The sequence below is a fragment of the Armigeres subalbatus genome, chromosome 2 (genome assembly GCF_024139115.2).
Source record: "Armigeres subalbatus isolate Guangzhou_Male chromosome 2, GZ_Asu_2, whole genome shotgun sequence".
NCBI classification, from domain to species: Eukaryota; Metazoa; Arthropoda; class Insecta; order Diptera; family Culicidae; genus Armigeres; species Armigeres subalbatus.
Genome location: NC_085140.1, coordinates 142,302,960 through 142,319,709, shown reverse-complemented (window position 1 = coordinate 142,319,709; position 16,750 = coordinate 142,302,960). Strand labels below are relative to the sequence as shown.

The window sequence follows — 16,750 nt, the reverse complement described above, 5'->3', positions numbered from 1 at the left end:
CCCCGCTATTTTTATAAATAATACCGCAAACAACAATGATTTCCATGAAACAGCTTTCATCGCCAGTGGTTTATTAGAAATCAATTCTGAGTACCTGTTAAGTGTAAGCCTTTTCGACAAGAAATTTCGGGTTCCATTTACGTATTTTGGCATAAACTGAATCATATTTGGCCGGGGCTCAGTCAAATCGCACCAAGCGCCAACAAAAAATTATTCATTTTTCTAGACACACTTTCGGTTAGCAGATTTATTTTTATAACTGGGATATCCAAAATAAATGTGCGTATGAATTGATATGAAATGATGTCCGTTTTCTTTCTGCGAACAAAATACCACAAATCAGTCGAAGAGCTGCTTGGTGCGGTTTGGCTGAACCCCGACCATTTGTGAAACAAAATTCATCACGTGGGTGATAAAAACTAATTATTAAGTACTGTATCACAAAAAGCATACACCAACAACATATTTGAAACATGCCGATAGCTTATTTTGAATATGCGCGTAGATTTCTGTGCCTTACTCCTGGTGTTGAACTTAATTTAAAAAAAATAAAAAAACACCTTGACTCGACGCCCTTATAGCGTCTTTTCAACGCCATGTGCACGCAGCGTTGAAGTAACGCAGGTGTGCATCGGCGCGGCGATGCTGCGTTACCGCTGTTCCTCGATGCACACCTGCGTCTTTTTAACGCCGTCTGCATGCAGCGCTGGGGCCTTCCTTAGCCGTGCGGTAAGATGACTACAAAGCAAGACCATGGAACAGGTGGCTGGGCTAGATTCCCGGTCCAGTCTAGGAAATTTTCGGATTAGAAATTTTATCGACCTCTCTGGGCATAAATGTATGAGTAACCGTTTCCAACATGGCTAAACAATTTTAAAATGTTTTAAAATCGTAAAAAGTTGTCGGAATTCTACGCATTTGTTTGCCAATAAGCTCAAACCTTATCTAACTTGAAGCATTCTTCGAGTCAGAGTTATCAAGGACACTAATAGGGGACGTAACGCCTACTAGCTATTCGCAACGTTTTTTTTGTGATCCTCTTCTCGGTTATTTTTTTCCAAGTATTCCCCGTTCATTCGGTTAGACTGTGCCGGGTAAACCCTGAAACACTGCTCCTAAACGGAACACAACTGAAGGCTAAGCTGTTTCTATGCAAACCGGAGTGCAATTGTGATTCCAAAATTGTCTTCATCTCAGCGGGATCTATCCAAATACAAAGTAAGTACCGAAAACAACAGTAGTGATATCGTGCAGGCGTTATATCTCCGCACTCACAAACGTGATCCAGCCACTCAGTCGATTAGTACTAAATCCCCCGGTTTGTTTTGCTCTGTGCATTCACCCGCGATCACCGATGAGACCTGGAGGAAGATAGAGGAGCGAAGAGAAGCCAAAGCCGCGATAGAGCGATCGAAAACCAGAGGAGCCAAAGTCTTAGCCCGTCAACGATACACGGCTCTTGAGAAGGAAGTAAAACGCTCATGTCGACGGGACAAGCGAGCGTGGGCAGACTCTCTGGCCGACGAAGGAGAGAGAGCCGCCGCAACCGGGGACATTCGCCTCCTCTACGATATCTCACGACGCTTAAGCGGGGCGAAGATGAATGCAACGATGCCTGTGAAAGACGCGAATGATCAGTTATTGACCGACCCAACTGACCAGCTGAAACGCTGGTTCGAGCACTTCGAACAACTTTTTCAAGTGCCAGCCAGGCCATCACCACCTCGGCATGATCTGCCTAGGATCCGACGTATAACACGTGTCAATACCGAAGCTCCATCACTGCTAGAGATTCAAACAGCCATCCAAAGCATGAAATCGAATAAAGCCCCAGGGGTCGACCGCATATCAGCCGAGATGCTCAAAGCTGACCCCATGACATCCGCTCAACTACTGCATCGTTTATTTCGTAATATCTGGGACACCGCAACTTTCCCGGTCGACTGGATGCAAGGTATCTTAGTGAAGGTGCCCAAAAAGGGTGACCTGACTGTATGCGATAACTGGCGAGGCATTATGTTGCTGTGTACCGTTCTCAAAGTTCTGTGCAAAATTATCCTAGCCCGGATTCAGGAGAAGATCGATGCGACTCTCCGGCGGCAGCAAGCCGGATTCCGTGCCGGAAGATCCTGTGTGGACCATATTGTCACGCTCCGCATCATTTTGGAGCGAATTCCAAGAGTCCCTTTACTTGGTATTCATTGACTACGAAAAAGCTTTCGACCGTCTCAATCACGAGAATATGTGGGGCGCCCTGAGACGCAAGGGGGTTCCTGAGAAAATCATCAGCCTCATCGAAGCACAGTACGAGGCCTTTTCGTGTAGAGTGCTGCACAATGGGGTCCTGTCCGACCCTATCCGGGTCGTAGCTGGTGTGAGGCAAGGATGTATTCTATCACCGTTACTGTTCCTCATCGTAATCGACGAGATTCTGGTAGATGCGATTGACCGTGAACCAAACCGCGGGCTGTTATGGCAGCCTATAACCATGGAGCACCTAAACGACTTCGAATTGGCGGATGACGTTTGCACTACTCGCGCAACGGCGCTCTGATATGCAGAGTAAGCTCAACGACCTTGCCGATCGCTCCTCCTCGGCAGGTTTAGTCATCAACGTCAACAAAACCAAATCGTTAGATGTAAACACAGTGACTCCTTCCAGTTTAACAGTAGCCGGGCAACCAGTGGAGAATGTTGAAAGCTTCCAATATCTTGGTAGCCAAATGGCGTCAGACGGCGGTACCAAGATCGACATAGGCGCACGGATCAAGAAAGCAAGGGCTGCCTTTGCGAGTTTAAGAAATATCTGGAAAAACAGGCAGATAAGTGAACGCACCAAAATACGAATTTTCAACTCTAACGTGAAATCTGTGCTGTTATACGCTAGCGAAACATATGGTGTGTATCAGTTGAGAACCCGCAACGGCTGCAGGTGTTCATTAATAGATACCTGCGGTATATAATTCAGGCCTGGTGGCCTCACAACTGGATCTCAAACAACGAGCTCCATCATCGGACCCCAGAAATTCGGGATCGGAAGTGGGGCTGGGTCGGCCACACTCTACGTAAGGCGGAAACGAAATCTGTAAGCAAGCATTAGACTGGAACCCAGCGGGACATCGCAGCAGAGGCAGACCCAGAGGCTCATGGCGGCGAAGCCTCAATAAAGAAATATAAGAAGTCGACCGAAATCTAACCTGGCAACAGGTTAAAGCGATAGCCGGGCAGCGCTCAGGATGGAGATCTTTCAAGTCGGCCCTTTGCACCACCGGAGGTGTACAGGATCCATAAGTAAGTAAGTATTCACCCGCCCGAAGCGGTGCTGTTGTTTTCGATTAGAGCAGCAGGTCCTGGTGCGTTCGGCAGTCTCAAAAGCCGAAACATTTCAGTCGACGCGCGTGACTCTGTTTTGAAAACCGCTTTGGTGGAGGTCCATTCAGTGCGCATCCACACGCTTCATTCGCGGTGGTGCTGAAAGTTGGATAGAGTAGTGTGTCTTGGTACGATCGGTGGTATCAAAAGCCGAAGTATTCAATCGACGTGCATGCTCTGGTTCAACAACGGCTTAAGTGAAGGCAAAGCGAAACGATAAAGGAGGATTTTTAGGAACACGCTGTATGAGCTTGGGCACGAGGTGTTTGCTGTTTTAAACTGCCCTCACGACATCACTTTAATTTCGTTGTCGTAGGGAAATAGTTTTTGGGTTGATTTATCTGTGAGGTAGAAGATAATTGGTAATCATGGAGGCATGTAAGGCGTGCGCTAGGAATTTTGCGCGGTCTGATAGGAGTGTTTTGTGCAGTGGGTCGTGCGGAAGGGTTTTTCATCCTGGGTGCGTTGGGTTGAATGTTACAAACTTCAAAGCATGGGCAGCTAATGTTGGTTTACTCTGGTTTTGTGAAACCTGCCGAGTAAATTTCCATCCGAGCGTTATGGACCGAGAAGCTGTTATCTTGAAAACGATGAGGGATCTTCTGCTGCGCGTTGACTCGATGGATCTGCGGGTTGGTCAATTTGGCGAAAATCTGAAAACGCTGAATGGGCTAATGTCAATCTCCACAACGGTTCGACGTGACTCAAACTTTTCCACGAGACTTCAACAGTTCGCGATGTCGGGTCCGGCAATGCACGATCCAACTGAGTTTCACAACAGCATCGATCGTTTCAACCTCGATCAGTCGCTTCGTTCTAGCGCTGCGAACAACACAATTGCAGATGTGGGAGATTTAGATATATCTCTGGATAATGATGATAACAACAACCGTGACCGTGAATTAAATGTACCACCGGTTCTTACCGAAATCATGTTGCCTGTCGCGTCTACCTCGGGTACGAATGCTGAAGCCACCACAAAGACGAATACTGCCACTACTGCCACCGCTTCCTCCAACGCTACCTCCTCCATCGCCACTTCTTCCATCAATGCCGTCGCTGCCGTCATCGCTCCATCCACCGCTCCACCCACCGCTGCTACCACCTACGCCACTGTCACCTCGAGAGCCAATGCTGTTGCTGCTGTCTCGAATCGTATTTCAAATAGTGCCTCTCCAAGCAACCACTCACAAGGCACAAATCTCACCCGCTCTATTCCACCATCATCAAATCAAGATTGCCGCCTGAAGGTGGTAAACAGACTGCGACCCCAGTGCGTCGAACATCAAACGAAGAAACGATGAAGGCGTTCTATGTCACACCTTTTCACGTCGAACAAACTGAAGACGATATCATCGAGTATCTGTGAGAAACCATCAACATCGACCAGTCTACGCTAAATTGTGTTAAACTAGTGCCGCGTAATAAGGACATTAATGAATTATCATTTGTATCGTTCAAACTTTCTGTTTCTGAAGATCTTGTCGCTGTAATTAACGATCCTTTTTATTGGCCAGAAGGTGTAGAAATTCGCGAGTTTCAGCCAAAAAACGTGAACGTACCAAGCCTGCTAGTACCGAAATGATTAGCGTAAGTAACTCTAATACCAATGCCCAAACTGATTCAAATATCAATGCACTAACTGATTCCAATACTTCTTCAGCTCCTTTGCGGTTTGATGGGTCTATATACGATTCGAAACTGAAGCTACATTCACTAGATTATGGAAAAATGAAAACTATTCTAGAGAAACGGTCCAATAACTTTATTAAAATAGCTCTCCACAACGCAAGGAGTTTAACTAGCAACATTGAAAACTATCGTTCTTTGGTTGTTAATTCAAAATTAGATGTTCTATCTGTTGTAGAAACATGGCTCAAACCTTCAAATACGAGCATATCAGTTGAACTTGAGGATACAAAATTATTAGATCTGATCGCGATAATAAGAACAAATCAAGAGGGGGTGGAGTCGCCTTTTATGTGAGAAAAAATCTCAAATTCTCTGTTATCACTAAATCTGGAAAAGGAAGCGAAATTGAATACTTGTTTATCAAATTAAAACAGGCCAACTTAGTCTGTGGAGTCGTCTATAAACCCCAGACGTGGCAGTTGCTAAACTAGATACAGTTTTCTGCATTGTTTCTGAATTTTTTCTACAGAACCCAATATTTTTGGTTACAGGCGATTTCAACATCAATTTGATGATGGAGAACTCTAACAAGACATTAAAACTAATTGATCATTTAAGCGCATTATCCTTTAAACTGATTCCAACTCATCCAACTTGTCATAGGCCCGGTTCTACATCCACCATTGATTTATTCACAAGTAATTGCACAGAGAACATGAAGAACGTTTATCAGTCATCAGTGGGAGGAATTAGCGATCATGATTTTATTTGCATTGATTACAAATTCAAGCTTCCTAAACCTGGTGCCAATGTATACTGGACACGTGAATATCACAAAATTAATCAATCGACTTTTCTGTCTGATTTACGTAGCGTAAATTTTGATGGTGTGTTCAATTGTGTGGGGATTAATGGAAAACTAAAATGTTTCAATGATGTATTCTTCACCATTCTTGATAAGCATGCTCCGCTCAAGAAAAAAACGATTAAAGATCCAAGTACTCCTTGGATCAATACTCACATTCATCGATTGATTAAAAATCGGTCCGAGGCTTATGAATGTTGGAAACGCGATAGAGGAATCAGCGTAAATGGAAAAATTTCACTTGTCTTCGTAATTTAACAAACCAAGAGGTCAATCGTACAAAACGTCAATATTTTACCTCACACTTAAGAGCTGACCTTCCTGCTAAGCAACTTTGGAAGAACATTAAACGATTAGGCTTAAAACAAACAAACACTTGTATGGGTGGAGGGATGTAAGTGCTGATACTCTGAACTCATTCTTTGTTGCTCATTACACTCCACTTTCATTCAATCAAAATGACGACGTTGCAACACACCCGAATTTCTCATTTAGGTGTGTTACAAATGACGAAATACTTAGTGAGTTTGTTAAATCTTCTTGTGATGCTGTTGGCAATGATTCAATTCCACTACAAGTTTTAAAATGTCTTTAAGTGTTACTCTCTCATACATTCAGGATATCTTTAATTGTTGTATCACTTTCTCAGATTTTTCACTTGATTGGAAAATTTTCAAAAGTAATTCCAATAGGTAAGAATAACCACCATGTTACTAAAGAGACTATCATCCGATTAATATTCTTTGTGAGCTTTCAAAAATATTCGAATCATTACTTATCAGCAAGTGAATGACTACTTGACACACAATGATCTGTTATGTCCATTCCAGTCTGGATATAGGAAATCATGCAGCACCGTAACCGCGCTTATTAAAATAGAAAACGACATTAGAGAAGCGTTAGACAAGAAGATGGTCACTTTACTGGTTCTTCTTGATTTTAGTAAAGCATTCGATTCTATTGATCATAGACAATTGTGTAACAAGTTAAAATATAACTTCTATTTAGATCAATTCTCCATAAAATTAATTCAGTCATATTTGTCCAACCGATTGCAATACGTTGACTTCAACAACCAACAATCTGAACTAATTCCTGTTCTAAGCGGGGTGCCTCAAGGTTCAATTCTCGGACCGCTACTTTTCTCAATGTACATTAATGATCTTCCATTGAATCTGTCACATTGTCGATTCCACCTGTATGCAGACGACTGTCAATTATACATATCTGGGGTCCCTGGCACAATATCAGAAATGGTAAATCGAATGAACACTGACATTCAGAGTATATTGCTGTGGTGCGAGCAAAACGGCCTGATTCTTAACGGAGGAAAAACCCAAACGATTATTTTTCACACAAAACGTGCCGTTTTGTCGAATGTACCATCAGTTAGAGTGGGAAACCATATAATTGAATATTCTAATGTCGTCAAAAATCTCGGTTTAATGATGGATACTAACTTGAACTGGTCACCTCAGGTTAATGCCGTGTGCAGTAAAATTTATAATGCCTTACACTCGCTTGTATTATTGAGACGGTGTACTCCCCAACATATCCGAATTCAACTGGTCAGGTCTCTTTTAGTTCCACTGTTTGATTATGGTGATATTTTGTTTGGCCTTGTAACTAAAAAAACACGAAAAAACTAAACCAAGTATTCAACGCTGCTACACGATATGCTTTTAATCTGAAAAGGTTTGATCATTTATCCAATTATAGAAAGGCTATTCTTGGAACTGATTTTACAAATCATTTAAAGTATAGAACCTGTATCCAAACATTCAAAATTATTAACAACTCTCCAATTTATCTTCGAGATTTTTTTAGATATACTCGTTCTTCGCGAGGTTCGTTACTTATCGTTCCTAGATGTTTCACAAACAGTTTAAGAGACTCCTTCCGCCTACGAGCTATAAGAATTTGGAACGATTTACCTAGGAATCATAGGTGCGAAAGAAGTTTTTCTTTATTTAAGCGGAATCTAAATATCTTATTCAGTATGTAGTTATTGGTATTAGATGTTGCATAGTAGCATAAGCATTGAAAATCAATATGTGATTATTTATGTTGCTATATGGTAATTGTTAATAAATAAATAAAATAAATAAATAATATACGTAAAGCTATATGTCCATTTAGAATCCGGAATAATAAAATCATCTGTTTCTCGGTAACGGATTGACGTAAAAATAAGGTTAATACATCAAAACAAGGGTAATTCACTGTATTTTGAGGAAAAATTATTGATACAAATAATTTCTTCTTGTTTATAGTGAAAATTCGCACCTTCTTCTTTATTCCTCTCATCGAAAGTTGCACACCTTCGAAGTCAACTTCCTTCGCACATTTGTTCCACATTTTGGTCATCTGAGTCCCGTCCCGAGCTGTTTTTCCACTTTTTCCACTTTTCTTAAGCTTCCGCTTCATTACTGCCCAAAATGTCTCGATGGGCCGGAGCTGTGGGCAGTTGCGTGGATTTATGTTTTCATTGATGAAATCTTCGTTATTATCGAAGTACCACTGGATGACTTCCCGGCTGTAGTGGCAACTCGCCAAATCTGGCCAAAACTTCACGGGACCTATATGGGCTTTATGGAACGTCGACCGCGGTTTTTGAAATATTCCTCCTTGTACAGCTTCGAGTCCATCGTCTTATTCGTCACAAACACTTAGGCCTTGCCCAAGTTGCATATCCCTTGCCAAAATCATCCGTTTTTTTGCAAGTCTGTCCAAAAAGTAAAATTGAACTTCGCAGGAACTACTCCTCGTGCCGTCACCATGTAGAATTTTTGGCTAGGAAGCTGTCCGAAATCCATTTTGACGTAGGTTCCATCGTCGATGACAGTATTATCAACGTGGGTGTGCAGACTTTTTTCTCTCCTTTCGGCTTCCACCTGGAATAATTTTTGACACGCTGCACGAAACTTCGTGAAATTTATACCACAGCAAGTGGGCGCCTAGGTCCCAGTCAATATTTTTGTACCTATTGCTATTGATATAGGTCATCATATACACATAAGATATTATGTATATAATGCACCGAATCGCTATATACCTACTAAAGTGGAGGCTATATACGGGCTAAATAACGACTTTCTCGAGTTTTCATGAACATTTATACGACTTAGTGAATATTTAGAAAAATAAATGGTAACAACCCTGTCTCGAACATTTGACCTCTGGAACTAAAGGCTGATGCTCTACCCTTGCGCTACTCAGCAACTCTTGAAAAGCTGCAAAATTTTGCCAATCATAATCTAGATGGCGATTTATTATTGATAAGATCTTCAGTGTACGATACGAACTACATTGATACGATTCGGATGCCTTGTTGTTGTGCGTACAAATGTGGCTTGAATCGTATATGATAATAACTTATGATTATCCTGATAATGTTCGTACATAATAACGATTGTGCATCATTCCAAAAACGATTATGAAATGTCAACATCAGTCTTTCATCGTGTTTACTCTCGAACTGTGTTTACAACTCAAATACATTTTAGTTGTTCGTTAAATAAGGGTTGCTGACGTTTAATCATCTTTCGCTTTCAAGCGCATGGGAAGGATAGGATTTGTTTTCATCGGGAAACGTTTCCCGATGAAAACAAATCCTATTCTCCTATGCACTTGAAAGAGAAAGATGATTAAACGTCAGCAAGCTCTATTGTTAGTGCAAATATTGAGCGATACTGGTTGGCAGTGTAAAAGTACACCGGCAGTAATCGGAATTTTGGCAGATCGGATGGAGTGAAGTAAGTAATTTTGAAATTATTTTAATCGGAAAGGTTCAGTGCTCAACGCGCAGAAGGTGGAAGCTATATACGTACAACGCACATCGGTATATGATTTGTATGACAATATTTGTATACATAAACGATATTTCCGATTTGATCCGATAAAACTGATGTTGTATTCCATAAACGCAATCGTAAATATTGCTTACACTGGTATCATATACAATAATATTCATATTTTAGCCATCTTTATAAGCAGTCATATACGAATGTGAAAGAAAATAGCAATATATGCGATACAATTTATCATTTCATATACGATATGTGGTTTACTGGGGTAGACAAACCGCTGTAAAAGAATTCTTGCAGCGATCACTTTCCGTGCCGCTGCAATACAATAAATGATTCCGGATTCTAAATGGACATAGAAAAGATATTTTAGTTACAAGATAAAGATTGTCGCTTCGGTTCCCTTTGTTCTGCTGTCCGAAACATGTGTGGTACATACCTGTCAAATCGTATGGATTTTCCTTCTTTGACATTTAGCTCCCCTATCCTCGCCAGCAAAAGATGTTCCGGACAGCGACGACAGCGACATTCTTTATCTAGTAACTAAAATATTTTTTGGACATAGCTTTATTACTGTTACTTAAAAAAATAGTTTTATTGGGAAATTATAATTTTTCGTCAAATGTGGGAAGTGTAAAATCATCTTAGCATGAATTTGCAATTAAAACCTAAATTTATCCACCTAGTGATGCACTTGTTTTTATTATTATTACCTGCCAAGACGCCAACTTTTGTAGTGTAGATCAACTAACAATGATATGTAATTTCATATTTATCAATCGATTTTTCCGTATGCACACAAACATAATCAGATAATTTATGAAACATAACCGTTAGATGTATCATTTCAATTAATTTATAATTGAAATCTATTGGAATTAAGCTTAAAATAGCTTCTAAACAAAGGCAGTTTGTGTTAAAGAAGAACCATTTAGCAACCAAGGCAACAATGTAGGCTCGTAAATATCGTCTACAACAATTTATCAATTGCAGCCTATCTTATCTGACAGATTGATGCCCATTCATCTAGGTGATACAGCTGAAATTGTATTCAGCTCTGATCCAGATGGTAAAACCCGATGCAAACTGCTGCAGTTGTCAGGGTTTAAATTTGAGAAATAAGTGAGCACCACTCTACCTTCATCAAATATGATCACAAGTGATCATTTCCCACGAACGTTTCCAAATTAGTTTCGGCCTGAATAACATGTTGTTCAAGCTACCGACCAAAGTAACATCAGCAGGATAACATTTTACAAAGGCATATTATGTGAGGACGGCTCACAACATATTTTCAACAATCGTAAGTATGCTGCGCAATTTTAAGACCAAAAAGGAGATGTGAAGGCATACTTCCTTACACGGTTAGAGAAAAGTACCTAATTTTAGGTACTTTTTTTCTCTTGCATCTCCCTCCCTCTTCCCTTTGTTGTCATAAAATGAAGAGCAAAACCACTCAACAAGGGCATTAAAGTGTGGGAACTCAACGTTGAGTAATTTCATGTTTACAAAAGTTGAGTCAAATTTACCTAACTTTCGGTTAGTTACTATTTAAAATTAAGTATATTTTACTTAATATTAAGTGAATTTTACTTAATTTCTAGAAAAAAATACTTAATTTTGGGTTCCCACACTGAACCTCCGATTTGATTGAAAAGTACCTAATATTAGGTACTTTTTTCTAACCGTGTAGAGTTACGAATAGATGCGAGATTGGTTTTGATTCAAGGTCCGGACAAAAAGATTTCTTCTAGGATGTTCTTAGGTGAGGAACATTTTCAACTTTCTGAGTTGAGAAGCAGTCCCAGTTCCAGTAGGAATATAGAGCCATGCAGAAGGAAATACTTCAAATTGGGAGGCGGCCATGCTTCACATGGAGATGACATCTTTTGAAACACTCCTAATGTGAGGGGCACTGATGCGATACCTCAACTAGCCTTATCGGTAAAGGCATTACCAATCCTAAGTTCGATTCCCGCTCTGTTCGAGGGAATCCTTCGAGTCGAAATTTTCTCCACATCTTTGACCACAGAGTAATCATTGTACTTGCCAGACAATATACAAATACGTTCAACTAATAACTGTGTAGGGTTATCTACAACAATAATTTGAGAGCCGACTGACAGCTAATTAACACAGATAAGGATTTTATTTGGTAACCATTGAAACTATTTTTAAAATTTATAACCACCTGGATGGACTCAACTAAGGCTTGAGCGCCACCTCTGATTGAAGGAATAAAACATTACAAGATCGCATATTTGTATCATTTACATTTTTGCTGAATCTCATTGAGCATGAGCATGATGAACGTGTATTTCGTAATTGCTAGTCCGTGATTGATCAGAACAATCGCAATTGCACAGGGAACTAATGGATGGAAGCATTGGATTTGCTCTCCACGCTCAATGTGTCCGAGAGCTCTAGTATTTTGGATGGTCGATAACGGCGCTGGTCACGTCCTCACGGTCATCGGGGATGGGAAGGAATTGATGATGCAGTCACTGGGGGGGCCTCCTTAGTCGAGCGGTAAGACGCGCAGCTACAAAGCAAGACCATGCTGAGGGTGACTGGGTTCGATTCCCGGTGCCGGTCCAGACAATTTTCGGATTGGAAATTGTCTCGACTTCCCTGGGCATAAAAGTATCATCGTGTTAGCCTCATGATATACGAAGGCAAAAATGGTAACTTGGCTTAGAAACCTCGCAGTTAATAACTGTGGAAGTGCTTAATGAACACTAAGCTGTGAGGCGGCTCTGTCCCAGTGTGGGGATGTAATGCCAATAAGAAGAAGAAGAAGAAGAAGATGCAGCTACTCGCTCACTGCAAGTTCCTGCGGAATTTTATTGGAGTCTGGGGGTTAGAGGTTTAATTGCAGAGGTTCGTCTTGATTAATGGGTTGCCAATGTGATAGAAATGAAAGGGTGGTTGTATTATTCTAATTTTATGCCGAAACGAGATTTTTTTGCTCATTTTAAATTCTAACAGTTACCTGCTAGAACTATTCAAGTTGTAGGTATAGGGATAGAAGATGGAAACGGTATGAAATCCCATTTCCAGACCCAGCGATTGCTAGAACATGAGAAATATATGAAAAGATACAAAAGTGGGAGGAATGGAACGGGCCTGGGATTGAACCACGACCTCCTGCGTATGAAGCAGAAGCGTTAGCAATATGACCACCTACTCCGTTATTTACATTTTTGCTGAATCTCATTCTTGCCAAAAGTCTGTAAATTGATACCAGTAACTAATTGCTGTCTGCTTACCTCTGATAAGGATAACAACTCTCAAAATACAAATAGAGGTACGTTTAATTACCTCATTTCTCAAATTAGCATTATTTCGTGATACGGTAAACTCACTGGAATATGACTGAACTATTGAAATGCTTTCGTTTGTTGGACTGAAATTCAAACGATCTTCAAATGAAATCGAATCGCAGAGCAAACGTTAAATCTCCAATTGTTAACACAAAATAAAGGTTTGACCTAATTAATAAATTTCGGGCAGGACGAAGTTCGACTGGTCAGCTAGTAACAAATAAAGCTTACTCCAGACGAGAGCCGAATTGACAATATTTTTCAAGCTTTTTAAAAACATTTTTTTAAAAATATTTTCGCTGCTGCTGAAGAAAAATTTATAGAAGGCTCGGAGATTCCATACACACTTAATTTTTTTTTACCGGGATCTCAGCAAAATGTTGAACTTTTACCGAGAATCGCACAGCCGTGCCCCAGCAAACATGTTTTTTGCCGAGATTTCTGTCAAAATTGCTGATAATCAGCAATTAATTTGCCGAAAATCAGCTAACAAACGCTATTTTTGCCGGAATATCAGTTATTTATTTTGCTTTTGCCGAGCTGCAGAAATAAAAACTGAGTGTGTAGTGTTATATACCAATCGACACATTTACAAAAATCTGAGACACAATTTTGCACTGGTAGATCAAACAACCTTAATTTTGAATTGTTTTACATTTGGCATCTCGTTCATTCCACCCGTTGTTATCAAAAACAGAGAAACAAAACGGCCTAACGATAGCAAGTCGATGGGGGAAGCCAAAAGTAGGTTTAAAGTGTTGGACACAAATTTGATAAATATCTTGGCTGTTCATATGCACAGCCAAGATATTTAACAAAAAAATGGTTTTCGTACGGCCGAGTTGCCGAATAATATGCAATTAATCACAAATTTGAGTTTTTTTTAACCTAGCGTTAGGTGGAAACAACTCAGAATTTAAGTACTTATTTACACACTTTATTAAAAAGAATGAAGAAGAGAAATAGTAGTTATGGAAAAAAATCAGAGCAAGATATAGATGCGCATTTTGCTTCTGCCTCATGATAACTTGAAATATGAATCAATGATAATTAATCGTTGGAATCAAATGAAATAGCAAGTACCTAAAGCAGTGGTGCTCAGCACTTTGGGTGTTTTTTTCCTCAATTTGCTTCTCACACAATAAAAATGAGCTTTAACCATACAAATTAGCACTTGGTCGAAAGCTTTCAAATATATCTATCTGCTGAGGGTAATAAGATGGATATTGGTGTCAAATTCACTCCGTACGAAACGATCAAAGCAAAACAAAGGTGCGGCCCGCGGGCCGCAGTGTAATTTTACTTTGATCAAGTCGTACGGAGTGATTTCAACACCAATATTCTTTTTAATACCCTCAGCTGACAGATATATTTGAAAGCTTTCGTCCAAGTACTAACTTGATAGAAGAAAGCTCTTTTTCATTGTGTGACAAGCAAATTAAGGGGAAAAACGCCCAAAATGCTGAGCACCACTGACCTAAAGGATTTCACTGAAGTTATTTTTTTACGCGGGGGATACGTTCGAAAATAAAACAACATAAATCCCAAAGTATCTAATAAAAAAAAACTAGCTAATTCCAAAATCTTTATAAAAAAACCCTGATTAATCCTAGCGGTGTTGGTGCCTTTCTCGCGCAAAAAATACTAAAAAACATGAATGAGTGTTTTTGCTATAACTTCTGATTATAGATAGTAGAATCTATAGATGAGCGAAAGCATGGCTGAGTCGATTTTTTTGCCCGTGCACACGCGCATATGACGTCACAGCCCTTAACGTTTCCATTGAAATCGTGACGTCATGCTCGTTTGGAGACACGTTTGACAGTTCGTTTGGAGACAGAGGATTTATCTTCGCTCATCTATATATTCCACTATCTATACTTCTGATCTCATAGTCCGACCTGGTCACTTTTCAATATTTATTTATTTATTTACTAGCAGACCCGACGAACTTCGTTCCTCCTAAAATTTATTTATTCTCTGATTTGTGTTTCATTTGTATGGGAGCCCCCCTTTCCAAAGAAGGGAGGGGTCTCAAACCATCTTAAGAATCTTCCCTGGCCCCAAAAACCTCTGCATACAAATTTTCACGCCGATCGGTTCAGTAGATTCCGAGTCTATAAGGCTTAGACAGACAGAAATTCATTTTTATGTATATAGATTTCGTCAACCGACGTAGACTAGTACATATATAATATACACGTTTTTCTTTATTTTCTTAAGGCTATAAATACGGTATTATAGTGTATAAAAATAAAAATAGATTGGTTAAGTATTAAACACTACTTTTTTGCGATTTAATGTAATTTCAGATGTGTAGGTTTCGAATTGAGGCAAAATATTTTTAAGGTTCTGCCGAGACATTGTAAAGTCAATAGTTTCGCAGTTTTGATTATAGAAGGCCATCATCTGATTGAAATTTGTACGACAGTGAATAATTGAAAATGTATGTCGATGACGCAGTTGTCGAGATGGTATGTAGATTTCAATTTCGATAAAATGTTTGTTGAATCAACACGCTGCAAAACTATATCGTTAATAAATGAAACCATTGCAGTTTCACGACGCTCTTTCAAAGATTGAATGTTTATAAGCTTACAGCGTGCCTCTTATGATGGAAGTAATGTTGACCAACCTAATTTACGAAGAGCAAATACCTAATAGGAATTGTTTTTGATTCTAATCTTTCTTCGTGTGTTATTGAAAATGGAGACCATACAATACTGCAATAATCCATTATCGACCTTACATAAGCAATATACATATAATGTTTTGAAAGTTATAGCAGAAACGTTTTATAAAACCCATCATATTATTTGCTTTATGAATAATGGTGTTGTAATGGTCGATGAACGTTAGTTTGGAGTCTAAGATAATTCCTAAATCCCTAACTCTATCGCATTTCTCTACAACCTGGTTTCCTAATGTAATTGAGAGATTTGATGCTGTTCTTTTTCTGCTGAATGATATAAGGTTACATTTTTTTACATTCAGTTGCAATAGTATTTCTATCTGATAACCAAAATGTTTTCAAAAACTAAAATTTAAATTTCATTTTATTAACAAATATGTAAAGTAGTAAGTAATAAGTCATCCCAATTACGCTTTTTTTGTTCTCGTAACAAATAATTAATGAAGTAAATATCGATTTAAAAGTATGTTTAAGCTATCAATATCATACGATAAACTTACCTGCATTGAATAGGAAATAGTGCGCCTTCATTGGCAGCAGCTTTTTGTCGACCTCTATGTTGCCCATTTTTTGAATTTCCTTCTAGCACTTCCCAATTAGCAGTGAGTGTATCAATCAGCCACGCAATGGAATTTTGATGTAGGCAATAGATTAGACCCTCTGATATGATCAAAGTTTAATGCGATAAGAGTATTCGACGCTAAACCGTATGTTTCTTCTGTGTTTACGATTATGATTTGATCATCGTGAACGGTCACCGTTTGTGCTGAATCCCGAAGAAACTATTTCCAAGAACAACTAGAGGCTTGTTTGGGGTGGAATCCGCTCAATTTATTTAGAGCACACAGATCACTGCACTTTGTATTTATCTTATCAATGCAATGGAGTGTATTCACTATTCAGTTTAGAAACGTAATGAATGACAAAAACTGCAGCATCTCATATTGATGGAGAAAAACACATGGAACCGGCATAGTTACCAGTAAATAGAATCACTTTCACATAATCTGCGGGACCGATTCTACAACGTAACTCTGAGACGTATCAAGCAAAACTAATA

The 16,750-nt window shown here is 39.5% G+C and overlaps 1 protein-coding gene across 1 annotated transcript in view; it reads right to left on the bottom strand.

Moving 5' to 3' along the window:
* LOC134210923 (major facilitator superfamily domain-containing protein 6-like) overlaps positions 1 to 16,750 on the bottom strand; it is a 37,397-nt gene extending 20,647 nt beyond the window's left edge. Inside the window, 1 exon segment of the mRNA XM_062687360.1 lies at positions 16,191 to 16,750. Within this exon segment, the coding sequence (XP_062543344.1) occupies positions 16,191 to 16,257 (67 nt within the window). The 5' untranslated portion in view covers positions 16,258 to 16,750.